This window comes from Lepus europaeus, chromosome 5, assembly GCF_033115175.1.
Source record: "Lepus europaeus isolate LE1 chromosome 5, mLepTim1.pri, whole genome shotgun sequence".
Lineage (NCBI taxonomy): Eukaryota > Metazoa > Chordata > Mammalia > Lagomorpha > Leporidae > Lepus > Lepus europaeus.
The window spans coordinates 141,173,882-141,193,392 of record NC_084831.1 but is presented as its reverse complement, the minus strand read 5'-3'; the positions used below and the strand labels follow the sequence as shown (position 1 = coordinate 141,193,392).

The following is a 19,511-nucleotide window of genomic DNA, read 5'->3' as shown; positions in this document are numbered from 1 at the left end:
ACCCTGACAATTAGAGAGTGTTAGCCCTTCAGCAGTCTACAAGTTCTTTACAAGTTGAGAATTTTTGTAATAGGGGAATCATGCTCCGCACTGCCTTGATCAGTCTGTATCTTGGAGTTACATGGAATAACTAGGACAGTTTATCTTCATATTTTGGTATAACTTAGATGAACTATCAGTAAACATTTGTTTGATACCTTATCTCTGCACTCTGTTTATTGGAAAGGAATAAAACTTGATGAAAGAGTGCTTGTCCTCTAAGATCTTTTCATGTAGCTGAAGAGAAAATATGCAACTTTGTGTGTGGAACTTGTTGAATTGATTAATAACTGGAAGACAACTTGCCCATCTTCCTGTTTTATTTTTTTTTCCAGACTTTATTCAGAGGTTACTCTCTGAACTATGCCTGCATTCCCCGTTTTTTTCTTTCTGTCTCCTCTTGAATTAAACTTTTAGTATCTGAGAGTGATCAATATTCAAGATCCAAGACAGAGATCATGCTGTAGGGAAGGGGCCCAAGCTGTGAAACAAAATAGTGTTTAGAGAAATACTTTAAGTTTTCAACTGTAATTATGACAAAATTTTTATTCTTTTTAAAAAAGATTTGATTTATTTATTTGAGAGGTAGAGTTACGAACAGAGAGAGAGAGAGACAGAGAGAAAGGTCTTCCATCCTCTGGTTCACTCCCAAATGGCCAATCCAAAGCCAGGAGCCAGGAGCTTCTTCCGTGTCTCGCTGGTGGCTGCAGGGGGCCAAGCACTTGGGCCATCTTTCACTGCTTTCTCAGGCCATAGCAGAGAGCTGGTTTGGAAGAGGAGCAGCTGGGAGTAGAGCTGGCACTCATTTGGGTTGCTGTTGCTACCTTAGTCCACTATGCCACAGCACTGGCCCCAAAATTGTTATTTTTAATTCATGTTATTTAACGTTGCTTAATGTACATTTTCAGCTTTTGAGCTAGCATTCAAGTAATCTTTGATTATTATTTCCGTTTTATACCTGAAAATCAGAGAGCTTAAGTCCACATTTTTAAGAGTCACATAGCTCAGGAACAGTAGTTTGAATGGAAACATAGATCTGTCGTCAAATTTGATCCTCTTTTTGTAAAAATTTCCACTTCACTGTGCCAAGATTATTCCTTTCTGCACAGTATCACCTAGCAGTTAAAACTTCTTCCTCCAAAAAGAATGGTTATCAAATCTTTAAAAAGTAAAGATTAGGGGCTGGTGCTGTGATGTAGCGGGTAAAGCCACTGCTTGCAGCGCTGAAATCCTATATAGGCGCTGGTTTGAGTCCTGCCTGCTCCTGTTTCCATCCAGCTCTCTGCTATGGCCTGGGAAAGCAGAAGATGGCCCAGGTCCTTGGGCCCCTGCCACCATGTGGGAGCCTCGGAAGAAGCTCCTGGCTCCTGGCTTCAGATTGGCGCAGTTCCAGCCTTTGTGGCCATCTGGGGAGTGAACCAGCAGTGGATGGAAGACCCCCCTCTCCCTCTGTCTGCCTCTGCTTATCTATAAATCTCTGCCTTTCAAATAAATAAATTAATTAAATAAATATTTCTTAAAAAATCAGAGATCAATGATCTTGTCTTAACCCTTCCTCCTTTGCAGAAATCCTAAAATTTACTAAAGAAGTTTGCTATAGGTGAGCCTATAATCCTTTAGGGACTAAGTGTTTAGGGGGTTACCTGTATGATAATCTGTTTAGAAGTAAAACAGATTCTGAGGTATTTATGGAGTGTGCATTTTCCAGGACTAATTCTTTTATGATTACTTATGTTACAAAACATAAGTTTAAGGATAAGGCATCATTAATGCTATCTTATTTTTTAGACAATCGGGAGAAGATAGCAAGATGCTAGTGTGTGATACGTGTGACAAAGGGTATCATACTTTTTGTCTTCAACCAGTTATGAAATCAGTACCAACCAATGGCTGGAAATGCAAAGTAAGTTGTCTATTTTTTTAAGAAAACTATCCTTTGTATGTTTTATAAAGAGAGCAAATTATTCAAATCTATACTCATCAGTTTTTTACAAAACAGCTTTATGGACGTAAGACTGATATATATTTAACTTCACATATTTAGAGGCTCTAATTTGACACATGTGTACACCCATGAAACTACGATCATCTTCAATACCATGAACGTAATCACTACCTTCTGAAATTTCCTGGTGTCCCCTGGGGATCCATCCTTCATGGCTGTTTATATCCTGACTGGTCTTCCCAGGCAGCTGTTTTCTGTCACTGTAGATTAGTGTCACTTTCCAGAATTTTATGTCAATGCTGTCATAAAGTATATTACATACTCTTTTTTTTTTTTTCCCCCGAGTCTGGCTTCTTAAAAGCCCTGCAATTATTTTACTTTAAGAGTCATCTGCATAGTTGCGCGTATCGGTAGTAATTAATTCCTTTTTATTACTGAGTAGTGAACTACAGTTAGTTCACTGAATCCACCTCTTGGTACCATTTGAGTTGTTTACAGTTTGGGCTATTATAAAATATGCTATCAACTTGTTAACTAACAGTTAATATAATATATAATAATAATATATATGATGCTTCCTGGCTTAGATATTGTTTTTGAATTATTTATCATTCTTCCTAGAAACTCTCTGAAATAGGTGGTATCTTCTTATGAGAAAACTAAAATACAGATATGTATTTTAAAATTATTTGGAATCCTTGCCTAATTGTTGAATTAGTAAATTGTTCAAGTTTACTAAATTGTTGTTAACATTGTATTTTGGTTGTTAGGTGTCATATTTTTTATGTGCACTGATATCTATGTCAGTATGGATTTATATGTGCACTTGTTTTAAATATTTGGAATCATGGTGAATATACTTTTGGACTTTTGGGTTCTTCCTCCATTGTGTTTTAAATGAGAGATTATTGGCTTATGTATTTTTTAGTTTTTTTTTTTTAAATGGTGTCTGAAGTTTCTCTTGGGTTTTATAATTTGGAAAGGATATGGATGGTTTTTACTTTTTCATTGCTTAAAATACCAGGCATTCTACTTGGATGGGACATTTTAAAGATCTATTTCGGTTACATTTAATTTTTTCTGGTTATTTCATTAGTTAACAGTTCTCTGTTTTTCTGTCTACTTTTGTATCTATATCTTTATGACCCTGAAGGGTTACATGATGATAATTTTAAGTTTCCTAAGGCTCTGGCATTATCTGTAGACCCTGTAGATTGATTGACAACCCTCTCAATGAGGGGCAGATTTTGTGTAGTACCAGGTAAGCAACAATGGAGTTTGGAATATTTATTCAAAGAAGCATGAAGTATTTAAAATTCTTAAAGAGGAAATAGAAGGCAAGAATGGCTCAAGTTTAGCTTTCCTTTTAAGCTGACTCAGTAAAACTAAATTTTTTTTTTCTTAGAAAAGAGTTACAAACAACATTTACTATTGCCTTTGTAGACAGAGCTGGTAGATGAAGACCCAGGACAGAGACTAAATTTAGGGCTGTTTCTTACTCCAGTAGATTGTGCTGTCTCCCTGTTTCATTGTACTATGCCTAGTTGAATAAGAAGAGCTTTCCCTCCTAAATTAATTGAAATACCCTGTAAATTTTTGCTTAAAATTTTATTTATTTATTTTCATTTTATTTGTAAGGCCAGGAGTTGGAGGTAGAGACTTCCATCCATAGGTTCATTCCCCAGATGTTTGCAACAACTGGGGCTGGGCCTTGCTGAAACTAGGAGGCTGAATACAACCTGAGTCTTCCACACTGCAGCAGGGACCTAGTTACTTGAGCCATCACCAGGTGTTTTAGGCTGCGCATTATCAGGAAACTAGAACTGGGAGCAGAGTTGTAACTTGAACCCTGGAAGTCCTGCGTGGGATTGTGGGTGTCCCACGTGGCATCATAGCTGCTATGCCAGATGTCCACCCAAAGAAATATTCTTGATTTATTTATTTATTTTTCTATGAAGTTGTAGATCCTTAGAAGACTCAGGATTCCAGATCAGCATGCCATTACTCCTTCTTCCTCCATGTTCATTATGTTAGACTCTTAATTGTTTTTAAAATAAAGCTGAATATAATTTATCAATACAATGAAGTGAAAAAATTATTAATTTAATATAACAAATTAATTTAAAACTACAATGCCAAGATTTGTTTTAGGCCTTTTCTTTCTCTTTAATACTATTGACAAACAGACTGGCTTTAATAATACAAGTTATTTTTCAAAAGTCAGTATTGCTAGTTGCTGGTGTTGTGGTGTGGTTGGTTAAGCTGTTTGTGACCATGGCATCCCATGTTGGAGGACCAGTTTGAGTCCTGGCTGATCCATTTCCAATCCAAGTCCATGCTGATGCTCCTGTAAGACAGCAGAAGGCCAACTGGGAGTTGGAAGATCTCTCTCTCTCTTGCAAACAAACAGAGATCTTTAAGTTCATTGTCCATGGTGACAATGAGAATGAGCAAAGCAGAAGTTTTATTGAAAGCAAGGAGCTACTGAAGCTGTAGTCAGAAGGGGGGTTCCAAGGGAGGAGTTGCCCAAGCACACAAAGTGGTCCCCCATAATGTGTCTTGATCTTTTTTGGCTAGTTTAAAGGATCAAAACTGAGTCCCATGGCAGGGCACAAGGGGTCATGGAAGTTTATACTTTTGATTGGTCTGTGAAGGTAGGGGATAACAGCCAACCAGGAAGGTGGGAATACAGATTCTTGTCCGACCAGCAAGTACCAGTTTATCACCACAGTCAAGGGAACATTTTTGGGCTCCCTCCAATAAAACACTTGATGGAACCAAGTGTTGTTAAAGGCAGCCCTCAGGAATAAGCTTGCACCTTACCTAACTGGTAACCCATGGAACTCTTCACAGCATTGATAATGCCAAGTTTGTTTACTGTTTTAGGTTAATCAGCAAGTAGTCCTTGAACATTAGATTTATTGAAATTACACTTGACTCTAGACCTTCTTCTTTCCAGGTTGGCCATTGTAGCATAACTGAAATCTGTAAGAAATGGGATAATCCAGTTGTTTCTAGAATATAAAACAGAGGTTCCTCATTATAATTTCTGATGTACTGTGTTCAATGTAACTCTTCTCAGTTGATATGTACAAAGATAGAGTCCTGTGCTTGCTGTGTGAATTATGACACTGCTATTGTGCATATTTCTGCCATCCATTCTTTTTTATATAATATTTAAAAATCTTGCATTTCTTGCATCTTTGGCAGAACTTGGGACTTTGATAATACGGGCCTTGTAGTACCCTTTAAGATCAGTTAAGTTCTGTTTTAACTTTTTAGATTTGCATTTCTAGGAAAAATGTCAAGTTCTTGGGAAACATAGCTGTTAAGGTCTGTGGTCTCATTGCAACCTTGTACTCTTGCTTGATTGGCACAGAAACCTTCTCCTGGAGCATCTGCTCTGGCCCTCAGTTTCTCCTTCTGCCGAACCCCACCCCCAGGGTGTGGCATTCAGAAGGGCATGTGGGTGTTGTGGGGAGGTGGAGATGGTGGCTGGAGGCAGAGCCCAGGCGGGGCTGCTGGCGCCTTCCAGGCCTAGGTTTCTCTGGCTGCTGGAGTCCCCATACTGAAGGGAAGCTACCCCCGACGCATAGCCCTGACCAGAGCTACCCCTGTAGCTTTAAAGGCCAATGTATCCTGTAGGCAGGGGAGGCCCTGTGCTGTCTGGGGCAGGACCTCTATTGCCCTCCTTGGAATTGCTTTTAAAAATGTCTTTTCAAAGGAGGAGGCCTAGGGCCTGGAAAGGCAAGCTGTGTGCCTTCCACAGGTGCTGGAAAGGAGGGTGTGGGAGGCTAGGTGGAGGAACCTGCACCTGAGTCCTGCTCACAGTGAGGACTAACACCTGGAACTGGGAGCTGCAGGTGCGGATTTTAAGGCAGTTCTCAGAGAGTTCTATTAGGCAGCCTCCAGAGTGGTGGGGCTATGAGGGGAGGTACCATCTCAATTGGAATAAACAGCCTCTGGGTAACCTCAGTCAGGTGTGGCAGCCTGGGAGGTGGGGCCTGAAGATTGAAGAAGGCTTGCTTTTTCAAGTTGTTCCAGTTCCTTCTCTTGGCTAGATGATGGGGTTATCCATTCCTTGTGGATTATCTGGCAAAGGAAAAAAAAAATTCTGCTGTTTGACAAATTGGTAAATTTGTACTTTCATCCTCACTCCTTTTTATTTTTTCAAAACATGAGGTTTAATTCCTAGTTTTCTTTCCTTAGGAAAAAGGGGTATTCTATATATATGGCTGCACCTAAATTTGATGTATGTATATATCTTATTTCATATATCTTATTTTCATACTTATCTTTCTTTGTCTTGGTTGGGGAAGTGTTTAATTTCTACTTTAATTGCATTTAATCAGAAATGTGAATCAGTGAAAGTTTTCTGAAAAAAATTTTGATAATAGAGAACTTTTAAAGTGTGTAGCATGTGTTTTTATGAGTTTCGTTGTTAGATGAAATACTTGTACGTTATTTAGTGATGAGTTGGTGCGACATTGATAGTGTTGAGCACTGTAGTTGTTACTGTTGATTTTTCCTTGTATTTTACTTTCAAACAAAACACCCCATAAAACAATATTTTGTGTTTGTTTACCGAATAATTTTGGGCCAGTATTAATACAGTGAACTTTTTATTAGTACAGCATTTGATTGTTGCAGCATCCCCCACCCCCGCCATTTTTGGATCAGCTATTTTGCTTTCCTTGACAATATAGCCACAGTGATTGTTATTTTACCAGGTGACTGTTACCTTTTTGATTCCTTCTCTGTGTTTTAAATGTATCTTTTAAAAGGTTCAGTACAGAGTTAATTTGGATTGGTGGTTGTAATTAAGATGCTTGGCTGCTTTAAGACAAAATTCTTTATTTTTCATTTTTGTTTGCATCCTATAATTTTTTGGTTTTTGGTTTTCAGCTAAGAGTTATTTTAAGAATGTTAATGGTAATAAATATTGGAAGTATAAATTTTCTCTTTTTGCGCTCCGTGCTGAAATACATTTTTTTCTTTTGCCTTTTCCTTTGGATTAAATTAACCTGGGTTATAACCTTCCTCACTTTTTCATTGGCAAGCATATATTTCCTCTGTTAAATCTAATTCCACTTAACCCTCAGTTTTTTACAAGTCTTGCCTATGCTGTTTAAAAAAAAAAAAAAAAAGAAGTTGCCGGTTTCCTGAAATCCTACCTGTCTGAAAGAGACTGTTCCTTCAGATAAACACAAGGATGTGGGTTGATAATATGTTCTGTATGAAACCTTTTCTTTCTTATACTTTAGAAACACTTTTTCACAGTTTTAATTCATAATATTATGGGAGAAACATTTTATTTTACATCACACTAGTCCTATTCTTTAAATTAAAGCTGTCTTATCTTTGTGATTGTTAATTCTTTGGATTTGCATCTAGGATATATATGTTAGTGTTTCTATGTTAATTAGTTTTGCCAGCAATATGTTGGGACCACCTTCAGTCTCCAGGCAGGCCAGTTTAAAAGTCTGGAGAAATGTTTTATTGTTTTGTTTAACTTGACTTTCTTTAAAAAAGCTATTTTCTTTACATTTTTTAGTATCCACTAACAACTGAATACTTTTTGTTTTATGCTCTTAATTCATTATCTTCTTTGTTTTTCATTATCTTGGAAAATTTCTACACAATTCTAGCTGTCATTCTTCCATCACTTTGCTTTCTTTGATACAATCTGTCATTCTCTTTCAAGTGTCAGAATTATATATAATATTGCTGAGACCAGTAGTGGGTACTTAATTATTTTATTCTGTTCTGTGAAAGCACTGTATTATAGTGGTTAAAAACTTAATGCTGTTGAGTCAAATTCTGTTTTTTTAAGTTAGTAAGTATATTATTTTTGCAAGTTATTTGACTTCCCTAAATCATTGTATAAAATGTTAATATTTATCTCACAGGGACATTGATTTAATGAATGATACCTATGAAAAGCAAGTACCTAAATAATCATTATGGAGTTAAAAATTATTATTATTATGTGAATGGTTGTGAGAGCGGTATCTTCTCTCTGTTGGTTCATTCCCCAAATGTCTACCAACAGCCAGGGCTGGGCCAGGCCAATGCCGGGAGCCCAGAACCCAATCCAGGGGCCCCTGCTTGGGAAGCAGGGACCCAGTACTTGCTACAACACCTGGTGCCCTCCCTGATTGTGCATTAGCAGGAAGCTGCAATCAGAAGCAGAGCGGGGTCTCCAACCCATGCACACTGATACGGTACCCAAGCTGTGGCCTAATTGCTGCATCAGGGGCTCCATTTGAGTCTCCTACGTGGGTGGCAGGTGCCTAAACACTTGGGTCATCCTCCACTGCTTTTCTCAGGACATTAGTAGGGAGCTGAGTCTTTAAGTGGAGCAGCTAGGTAAGGAATTGGCACCCATATGGGATGCCAGTGTCACAGGCAGCTTAACCTCCTATGCCACAGTGCCAGCCCCCTGCATAGGTAGTTTTGTTAGAAATTGTCAGATTCCTTTTGCTGGGGCTATGGCACTTTGCATTGCTGCCAGTAATGTAAGAATGTTTCTTTATATCTTCAATAGAGTATCTTATTCAGCTTTTGAATGTTTACCTCTTTTGGGGAGTAAAATGGTATCGCAATGTACTTAAATTTTCATTTCTCTTTTAAGTTGGTCATTTTTTCATGTGTAATGGATAGTTTATCTCTTTTTACTTGTCCTTTTGTGCATTTCATCATTTATTGAAAATTATGGTGATTTCCCTGTGCACATCTCACCTTATTAAAGTATCCTTTTAAATTAGGTATAGAAGGCTTTTATCTGCTTGTCTTTTTCCTTTGCTTGTTGTGTTTTGCCTTACAAAGTTTGTTTTTATGTCATTTATCAAGTTTCTATTCTGTTTTTGAGTCATTATAAGAAAGCCTTTTTCTATAAGTAATCAGATTACAGGGATCACTTTTTTGTCTAGTATTTACATCACTTTTTACACTGAGATCTCTAATCCATTTGGAGCTGATGACTGTATATGGTATGCCTTCTCCAGTTGAATATTGGATTTTCCTTAAACCACTTATTAAAAAGACTCTTTCCCCATGGAGTTGAGAATTCAGATTCAAGTTTTAGATTTGGTTGAGATTACATCTGTAGTTTCTTTTCCATTCTATGAGTCTGTCTGTCAGTGTACCAAAGCCGTACTGGTTTAATTACAGAGGCATTTTAGGTAACTTTGGGTCCTCTTCAGAGCTTTTTCTTTTCACACAAGTTTCCTAACTGCTCTTGAAAGTTTGTTTTTCTATGTGGACTTTAGGATCAACCTATCTAGCTATAGTGAAACCCTCATTGGAATTTTTTATTGGAATTCTATCATTCATTAATTGAGTTAGAACTGATGTCTTGATAACATTAAGAATTCCCAGCCAAGAATAAGGGATGTCTTTGAATTAGTGAAATCTAATTTTGTGTCATTTAGGGAGTGTTTTTGTAATTTTTTTCATAGATTTTGACCATTTCTTTTTATTAAATATCTGTTATTGGTATAATAAGTAGAATTTTCTCATTTGTTTTTAAAACTGGATAAGTGAATTCTAGTAACTTTTACATGCTAATTTTATATATTATTTTGTTATTTTTATGACTTAATCACCAATTCTCTAAGATTTTGAGTATACTCTCATCATTTATTAAGTAGAGTTACTGTTATTTCTCCTTTTCTTAGTCTCATGTTAATTTGTTTCAATGTTTACATTGGTTTCAGAATCAGGTTAAATAGTAATGGATATAGTGGGTGTTTATGCTTTGTTTCTGGTCTTAGTGGAAATGCCTCTGGAATTTCTGCAACAAAGATGCAGAAATTTTTAATTTTTCTCAGTTTTTTTTGCTAGGTATGTGTTTTGATTTTCCCTAAAGACTTTTTTCACATCTGTCAAAAATATTTTTCTCAGACTTACTAATCCTTTAGTAGATTTTAAAATCTATCATTTTTATTTGAAAGGCAGAATGATACACGCACATGTACAAAGAGAGAGAGAGGGAGAGGGAGAATGAGAGAGAAATACTAATCTTCATCTCATTCACTCCCTAAATGCCTGCAACAGCTGTGGTTTTGTCAAGCCAAAGTCAGGAACTCCTTCCAGATCTCCTACTTGGATGGCAGGGACTCATTTCGTGAGCCATTGCCTGCTGCCTCCCAGGAGCATTAGCAAGAAGCTGTATTGAAAGTGGAAATGGAAGCAAGACCCAATCTCAGGCATTTTGATAGGGAATTTAGGATTCCCAAGTAGCTACCTAATGTGCTATACCACAATGCTCACTTCATTCTTGGATTTCTTATATATACCCAACTAAAACATAACTTATTGTTCTCCTTTTTAAAAAAATATTTTCATCTACTTGCAAGCAGGGGGAAAGAGAGGAGAGGGGAGAAAGAGGAGGGGGGAGAGAGAGATTCCAACCATTGGTTCACTTTCCAAATAACAGGTATGCCACAGTGCTGGCCCCTCACACTGCTGTTTCTAAATGCATTCATTCTAAATCTGTAAGATTCACAAATCTTTGGATCTTGTCTTTAAATGAGCATCCCCTTCATTTTAACCCAAAGGCTCAAAAAGGTAAGGTTCCTTTTAACTGATATTTTAGAGTTGAAAATTGGAGTGGTTAATGAGATCCCCACAGTTTATTAACCTGTAAGACTCTTTAGCTCATAGTCATAGAAGAGTTTTTGGCTGGCCTCAGAGTGGCCTTGTACTTATAAACAGTTGTACTTTTGTAAGGATAGGTCCATTTCCTTTCCTGAAAATATGATGAGCCATTGTTGGATTTTGATGTGAAGTGATTATTTTTACAATTTCAAATATGAAGTCATGTGGTTGAGTAATGCTGCTGCTTAGAGTTCTGTTCCTCATTTTGAGTATCCTGTGGATGGCTGAGTGAACTCACTCCACCAATGTTGAGTATCCCGTGGATGGCTGAGTGAACTCATTCCACCAGTGTTGTTTCCTGAGCCTGGAAAATGTTTCATTTTTGAAGTTTGGGTCACTTTATTCTTATTTTCTTTTACATTTATGTTTTCCTAAATGCCCCCATCTCCTACATTTTCTTGGAGGATTTAGTCTAAATATTCTGAGAAAATGTCTAATGTTCCAGTCAAACTACTTTTTCAGAATAATATACCCTATATTGATTTTATAAGAATTAAAATTAATTTGTAACCCAAAAATGAGTCATTGACTTCAAAAAGGTTAAATACAGAACTGCACTTACCAGTGTGTAATAAACTGTTTTGTGTTTATTTTTCTGGTGTTTAGAATTGCAGAATCTGTGTAGAGTGTGGCACACGATCTAGTTCCCAGTGGCACCACAATTGCCTGATATGTGACAGTTGTTACCAGCAGCAGGATAACTTGTGTCCTTTCTGTGGGAAGTGGTACCATCCGGAATTACAGAAAGATATGCTTCATTGTAATATGTGCAAAAGGTAAGAAGAAATAGTTACTCAATTTAATTATTTTGTCAGTTTTTATCATGTGATCATTTGTGTGCTACGAGATAACTTAGAGCTTCTAAGTTTTTATTACTCCAGGAATCCCATTAGTCCTGAGTATTGATTTAGATGGAATTAAATTATGTTTTTATGAGTTTGGAAGGCATAAAGTGGTGGCAAAGATAAGCCCAGATCAGAAATATGGTGGTAAAAATGTCAACTCTTCTTTTAAAAACCAATGCCTGTTATCAACCCCTATAACATTTGTCTTCTCATACTTAACCTTTGTCTTATCCCTTCTCAAATTATTTTTCAGCAGTTGCCTCTCCTTTTCCTAGATGTTAACTTGACTGTAAATTAGAAATTTTTATTTAAATATACTTATCACTACAGATGGGTTCACTTAGAATGTGACAAACCTACAGATAATGAACTGGATTCTCAGCTCAAAGAAGAGTATATCTGCATGTATTGTAAACACTTAGAAGCTGAGATGGATCCATTACATCCAGGTGATGAAGTGGAGATGGCTGAACTTAATACAGGTAGACTTAAATTTTTTTATAGTGCATTAGCAACCAGTCCCAAACCTATTATTTTAATTATAACCAAGGTGTCTTGTGTGTCAGATCCAGATTTTCTCAGTATCTCAGTCTTTCAGTGTATTTGATACCTTGATCATTTCACAATCTGGCCGCTAAATTTTAACTTCCTTAAGTCCTCTTAGTATTTGAATTTCAGATCTAGTGTGCTTCCCTTCAGTTGTATTCTTTAGGCCAACTTTATAATTTTTGTCTTCAAAATATAAATGTATATTTGATTTATTGCAGAAAATCCTGAAGAAAAACTTAGGGCAATTTTTTGATAATTTAAACTCAGTAGAATACAGTGATAATGTTGCCTTAGTTAACAAAATCAGAAAAACTCATCTATAAATTTTTTTTTTTTTCTGTTAAGATTATAGCAATGAAATGGAAGTGGAAGGAACTGAAGATCAAGTGGTGTTTGTGGAGCAAACAGTTAATAAAGATGTCAGTGGTCATGAATCCACACCTGGAATTGTTCCAGATGGTAAGAACATTTGTATTATACTCTAGTTTTGAACATGATGTGGGTATATCTACTAAAACTTGAGTATCCCATAAAAAATTAGATGTTGTTTAGAAGAAAGCTGCTTTTTTTTTTTTTTAAAGATTTATTGTATTTGGCCGGCGCCGTGGCTCAACAGGCTAATCCTCCGCCTTGCGGCGCCGGCACACCGGGTTCTAGTCCCGGTCGGGGCACCGATCCTGTCCCGGTTGCCCCTCTTCCAGGCCAGCCCTCTGCTGTGGCCCGGGAGTGCAGTGGAGGATGGCCCAAGTCCTTGGGCCCTGCACCCCATGGGAGACCAGGATAAACACCTGGCTCCTGCCATCGGATCAGTGCGGTGCGCTGGCCGCAGCGCGCCAGCCATTGGAGGGTGAACCAACGGCAAAAGGAAGACCTTTCTCTCTGTCTCTCTCTCTCACTGTCCACTCTGCCTGTCAAAAAAAAAAAAAAAAAAGAAAAGATTTATTGTATTTGAAAGAGAGAGAGATCTTCCATCTGCTGGTTCACTCCCCAAATTGCCAAAACAGCCTGGACGAGTCCAGGCTGAAACCAGGATCCTGGAACTCCATCCTGGTCTCCCACTCTCCCTGGTGTCAGTGTCTTGAGGACTTGGAACCAGGATCCTGGAACTCCATCCTGGTCTCCCACTCTCCCTGGTGTCAGTGTCTTGAGGACTTGGACCATCCTCAGGTGCATTAGCAGGGCCCTGTTTGGAAGTGGAGCAGCTGGAACCAAGCCCAGGGCCCATATGGGATACCAGCATTGCAGGCCATGGCTTAACCTGCTGTACCCCAGAAGGGAGCTTTTTAGTAAGATAATCTTTAGGCAGAAATTAATAGAAAAAAGTCATGTTATAATTTTTTGTTTAAGTTGTAATCTCAGCTTAATCATAGTGCATGCTTTATTTTGGGATCAAATGTTTTTCTTTTTCCATTGAAAAGCAATTCATTTCTTTATGCTTAAAATTACTATCTGTTGCTGATTATGAGATGTTTAATCCCGAGATAATAAAAATTGTATTAGATCATTTCAGCAGTCTTTTCGAAAGTTCGGTTATATTTTACTTAAGCTTTTTGCTGTATTGATAATAGCTGTTGTATTTGAGGGTCTGAATTAATAAGAGACCATTTGAGGAACTTTAATCATTAAGTTTGAATTTAACAACTCACATTAATAGTTAAACTTCATAAAATGAAAACTGAAGAAGACTGAAAAACAGCTATGAATATAAATCTTACAGTGCATAAACAGATTCCTAGTCTTAATCTTTGTACCAGGAATAAATGATGCATTGCATTAACAGACTCCTTATTTCATCCTCATAACCTACTTAATGAATTTAATTGGCATTTAGTAGTAGAATAAAAGTCTGCTAAAATTATTGTTGGGACAGCACTGTTACAGGAGTTTGGACTCTTTGTTAGACTTTGTATAAATGTATTGTTTGCAGCAATTCAAATCCACACGGAAGAGCATCAGAAGAGTAATCTACCTGAAATCCTTGACAGTGATGGTCTTCCTGTTTCTGGTGAGCAGTATTTTCATATGATCTAACTTGTTTGAATTATGAAGTAATGCCTTCATTATGGCTGTTTTGTGTACTTGTGAAATTGTCCACTGAATTATCTTTTCAAATTATCCAAAAGACATATTTGTAGTTGTAGTATATACATACAGTAATTATATATATATATATATATATATATTTTTTTTTAGTTACGTTGATTCTTTTCTTAAACAACAGATGGTACATCTAAAGGAGGTTAAGTTCTTCTATAAAAGGTTTTTTTGGTCAAAAATATTTATTACCATCAGATCTGTTACTTGGCATTTTTCCTTTCTCTCTAACTGTTGACTTTCAGTAAAGCAGAAATAAGATGTGACATTCCATTTTGATATTAGAACGTAGATAAGTATAGTCACTGACTGGTAAACAATAAATGAGAAAGTTAACGACTTTATTAATGTAATTTAAAAGGTATCTTGAATACATTTCAAATAAAGAAGTATTTATCTTCAGCAGTCCCATTTTAGAGAGCCACATAGGTCTCAAGTCAGTTGGACCTCTAAATTTGCTCTTAGTATAGGTTGGGTTAAAAGTTTAATATACTGGCCAGCGCTGTGGCTCAATAGGCTAATCCTTCGCCTGTGGCGCCGGCACACTGGGTTCTAGTCCCGGTTGGGGCACCTCTTCCAGGCCAGCTCTCTGCTGTGGCCCGGGAGTGCAGTGGAGGATGGCCCTAGTGCTTGGGCCCTGCACCCTATGGGAGACCAAGAGAAGCACCTGGCTCCTGGCTTTGGATTAGCGCGGTGCGCAGGCTGCTGTGGCCATTGGAGGGTGAACCAACGGCAAAAGGAAGACCTTTCTCTCTGTCTCTCTCTCTCACTGTCCACTCTGCCTATCAAAAAAAAAAAAAAGTTTAATATACTGTTAATCTGATTTGAAATTTACCAGTCAATGGCCATATATAGACTGGCTAAGATTTGTCTATAGGCAATGAAGAAGAGTAAGGATTATATCAAAATTTATTTGGTAGGTTGGTGGCTATAGCTCAGCAAAGTGTTGTTGGTTAGTAATTTTTTTCTGTATGTGCTCATTACTTATCTGAGTCTATAGAAGATTTGTTACAACTGCAAATATTGTTGCTCTCTGAGTCAGTTTTCACTTTTTAACTGGGACAGCTTTCCTGCCATCACTGATCCTCATTTTCCTAGTGTAAAATGATAGCTTCACCTATGTAATTTCAGTCTTTCTGTAAGTGCTTACATTGTAAAACATTATCTACATAGTAGTGTTACATCAGTAATTCTTTTTTAGTATTTTTATCTAAAATTACCTGAAACTCTGAATTTCATCATAAAGCCAAGTTTTCATAAGGTTTTCTGAGCTCTATGACTGATGTTATCCATAAACCCTTACATGCAAGTCTTTGGAATTTTATTAGCTTAATTACTTTTCTTGATGAATGCCTTTTGATATAAACCATGGTTTAAACAGATAACATACCTATATTCACACACTGATTTTTTAAAGTTTATGTGTGCATTAACATAAAAAATATCCTGAATTTTTTAGAATCACCCCAAAATAAAGTGAACACTGAATTGGAAAATCGGAGTCCTCATGAAGTTGATAAGGAAAAAATGGAAATGCCATCTAAATTGATTCGTATTTGTGATGAAGATCAAAATGAAAAAATGGAAGTAACAGAGAATGTTGAAGTCCTTACTCACCAGATCATGGTGCAGCAAGATGAACTGCATGTGTTGGAGGAACCTAAAACTGAGGCGTCCAGAAAAGAACCAGAATCTCCAACATCAGTCATGGAATCTGTCCCCGCACTACCTGAGACTTCAGCGTCTCTGAGTGAGGAAAGTACTTTGGTGTGTTCTAAGGAACAGTTGGTAACAGAAAGGGTACAGGAAGGAATGGACCAGAAAGAAGATGCTGCACTTTCCTCTAGGTTTATGGACTTTGAAATGACTCCTTCAATTGAGAGTTGTGTGAAAGATGTTTCATGCCAAGGAGACAAATCTACATCATCTGAAGCACAGTCATCATTTTCATCATCAGCAGATCTAAACAAGGCAAATGTGTCTTCTTCTCCAGCACTTTGTTCAGACTTGCCTCCACAAGACATTCTGCACAGTTACCCAGCAACTCTAAGTTCTTCTGTTGGAAACATCATGCCAACAACATACATCTCAGTCACTCCAAAAATTGGCATGGGTAAACCAGCTATTTCCAAAAGAAAATTTTCTCCTGGTAGACCTCGGTCTAAACAGGTAGGGTGACTTCAGTGGCATTGCCTGAAAAGATGTTGGAGCAGTTGTATAAAGTAAGAACGTATATGTACAGCTTTGGTTTGTAGGGTAACCTTTTCTGTCCTCAAAGAGGACTTAGATGCCATATCAACTTACTTGTTTTTACCATTATTTTTTGATGGCGCTTAATGAGGCGTGTTATCAATAAAAGTTAAACGTGATCTTATTTAGAGTTTCATATTAGTTGGGACATAAAAATGTGTTTTTAAGAAAAATTTCATTGTATTGGAAAGACAGATTGATCTTCCATCCACTGGTTCATTCCCCAAATGTTTGCAATAGCTGGGGCTGGGTCAGCCAAAGCCACGAGCCAGGAACTCCATCCGGGTTTTCTTTGTTGATGTCAGGAACACAAGTACTTGAGCCTTCATGAGAGTTGGAACTGGAACCCAGACACTTGGATTTATAAGATTTGGACATCCCAAGTAGTGTCTTCAAACTATTGTGCTAAATACCCACCCCAATTTCCAGTTCTTTTAACGTGGAATTTAAGTGAAGCTGTGCAGTAAAATCAACATATTTTAGATGAGAATGAATTACTGTCTACAAATTCATTATTATTATTATTATTTAATTTTTGACAGGCAGAGATAGAAAGGTCTTCCTTTTTCCGTTGGTTCACCCCACTCAAATGGCCTCTACGGCCGGCGTGCTGTGCCTATCCGAAGCCAGGAGCCAGGTGCTTCCTCCTGGTCTCCCATGCAGGTGCAGAGCCCAAGTACTTGGGCCATCCTCCACTGCCTTCCCGGGCCACAGCAGAGAGCTGGACTGGAAGAGGAGCAACCGGGACTAGAACCTGGGGTGCTGGCGCCGCAGACGGAGGATTAGCCAAGTGAGCTGCGGCGCTGGCCAAATTCATTACTTTCTGAAGTAATTTTAAATAAGGCAAGCTATCAAACAATTTTTAGTCATATTAATTTGTAGTTTTCAATCTCATGATTTGAATTGCCTCTAATAATTAAATAGGAATAGTATCTTAATGTAGTTTTTGAATTGTAACACTAATTTTAAAAAAAATTAACTTCACATTGGTGTGAAAATTAATTTCCAAGTAAAACCAAAATATTTTATTCTCTATATGAGTTACATTAATGGCAATGAGTTGCCACATGGGATTAGTTATTTCTCTATTCCAAAGTCATATGCGGTGAATCAAAACACTTAAGTTTTTGAAGTGGCTGGCATTGTGGCATAGTGGGTAAAGCTGCTGCCTGTGATGCTGGCATCCCACGTGGCTGCAGGTTTGAATCACAGCTGTGTCTCTTCCAGTCCAGCCTGGGAAAGCAGTGGAAGATGGACCGAGTGCTTGCCTCCCTGACACTCATGTGGGAGACTGGATGAAGTCCCTTGGCTTTAGCCTGATTGAGCCCTATCCGCTGTAGCCATTTGGGGAATAAACCAGTGGATGGACGTTCTCTTTCTATCTCTCCCTCTCTCAGTGACTCTACCTTTCAAATAAATTACTAAATATTTTTTAAAAAATGCTTTAAAAAACCTCTTATATATTTTCATTTAATTGGAAAGAGAGAGAGAGCTAGTGAGTGAGCTTCCATCCCATTGGTTCATTCCCTGAGTGCCTTACATGCCCAGGGATGGGACATATAGAAGCCTGGAGTCTGGGATGTAATCCATGTTGGTGACAGGGATCCTCCTGCCTTTTAGAGTGTGCATTAGTAGGAAGCTGGAATCGGAAGTGGAGCTAGTACCTGAATACAGGCACTCCGGAATGGGATGCAGGCATCCTAAGCATCATCTTAACTGCTGTGCTGAATGTTCATGCCTAAAAGTCTTCTGTGTATGCTCTTCCCCCAAGTATATTTCTTTCTTTCTTTCTTTCTTTCTTTTTTTTTAAATTTTTTTTTGACAGGAGGAGTGGATAGAGAGAGAGAAAGAAAGAAAGGTCTTCCTTTTTGCCGTTGGATCACCCTCCAATGGCCGCTTGCAGCCAGCTCATTGCGCTGATCCGAAGGCAGGAGCCAGGTGCTTCTCTTGGTCTCCCATGCGGGTGCAGGGCCTAAGCACTTGGGCCATCCTCCACTGCCTTCCCTGGCCACAGCAGAGAGCTGGCCTGGAAGAGGGGCAGCCAGGATAGAATCCAGCGCCCAAACCGGGACTAGAAGCTGGTGTGCCGGCGCCGCAAGGTGGAGGATTAGCCTGTTAAGCCACGGCGCTGGCCAATTATATTTCTTGATAGTTACTTTTGTTCTACCAAGAGATTTTTTTTCTAATTGTCAAGCCAGTTCATCTCCTTATTAGTCTTGTTTTTGTTTTGTTGGAGTAGTTGTATAACAGTTCTGACTCAAAAGACTTTAGCAATGAAAATCTGTATTTCAAATTTGCTTTTGGTTCAGACATTTTCATTCTTTAAAGTTACTGCATAAATAATCTTGTTAAATTTTACTTCTTACTTGGAGACTTCTGTTGCAACTGAGAAATCAGATTCTATAGATTAGTATAATTTTTCCCTTTATGTTCCAAAATATCATGTGTGTATTTGAGTCTTCCAGCTCATCCCATCTTACATATAAACCATGATCTAATATTTGATATCGCTTCTGCTGAATGCCTTAAAAAAGCTGATAATATTCAGCTTTGTATTTAGCTGCTTTTTTTCTCACTGCTGTGTCATGATTTGCTGCTAATTTCATTAGTAGTTTGTTTCTCCTCTCTTCAGCTTTTTAGTCATGTAGCACTCAGCCTTCACTTGGTGATTCATGACTTGCTAATATACTATTGTTGTAGCGAGTATGCATTGAATAAGATGAGATAGCTTTTTCAGTGCTTGGGTACTGGTGCTGTAATATTTGGAACATCACAGGAATGTGTTTAACCTTATATTGTAAATACTGAGGTCCATTGTTTGGGTTTCCTTAATGTCAGGTATTTGTGTATTCCTCTTTTTTTTTTTTTTTTCCCTTTAAAGATTTATTTATGTATTTGAAAGGCAGAGTTATATAGAGAGAAAGGATAGAAAGAGAGATCTCTGTCCACTGGTTCACTCCCCCAAATGGCTGCAACAGCCGGAGCTGTGCCTGTCAGAAGCCACAGGTGCTTCATCCAAGTCTTTTTTTTTTTTTTTTTTTTTGACAGGCAGAGTGGATAGTGAGAGAGAGAGAGAGAAAGGTCTTCCTTTTTCCGTTGGTTCACCCTCCAGTGGCCACTGTGGCCGG

General features: G+C 37.9%; 1 protein-coding gene across 1 annotated transcript in view; it reads left to right on the top strand.

Annotated features, from left to right (window-relative positions):
- The window catches only part of KMT2C (lysine methyltransferase 2C), a 288,648-nt gene that overhangs the window by 153,209 nt on the left and 115,928 nt on the right, over nt 1-19,511 (top strand). The window contains 6 exon segments of the mRNA XM_062192886.1: nt 1,828-1,942; nt 11,252-11,421; nt 11,821-11,972; nt 12,385-12,498; nt 13,967-14,044; nt 15,593-16,302. Coding sequence (XP_062048870.1) covers nt 1,828-1,942; nt 11,252-11,421; nt 11,821-11,972; nt 12,385-12,498; nt 13,967-14,044; nt 15,593-16,302 — 1,339 coding nt within the window.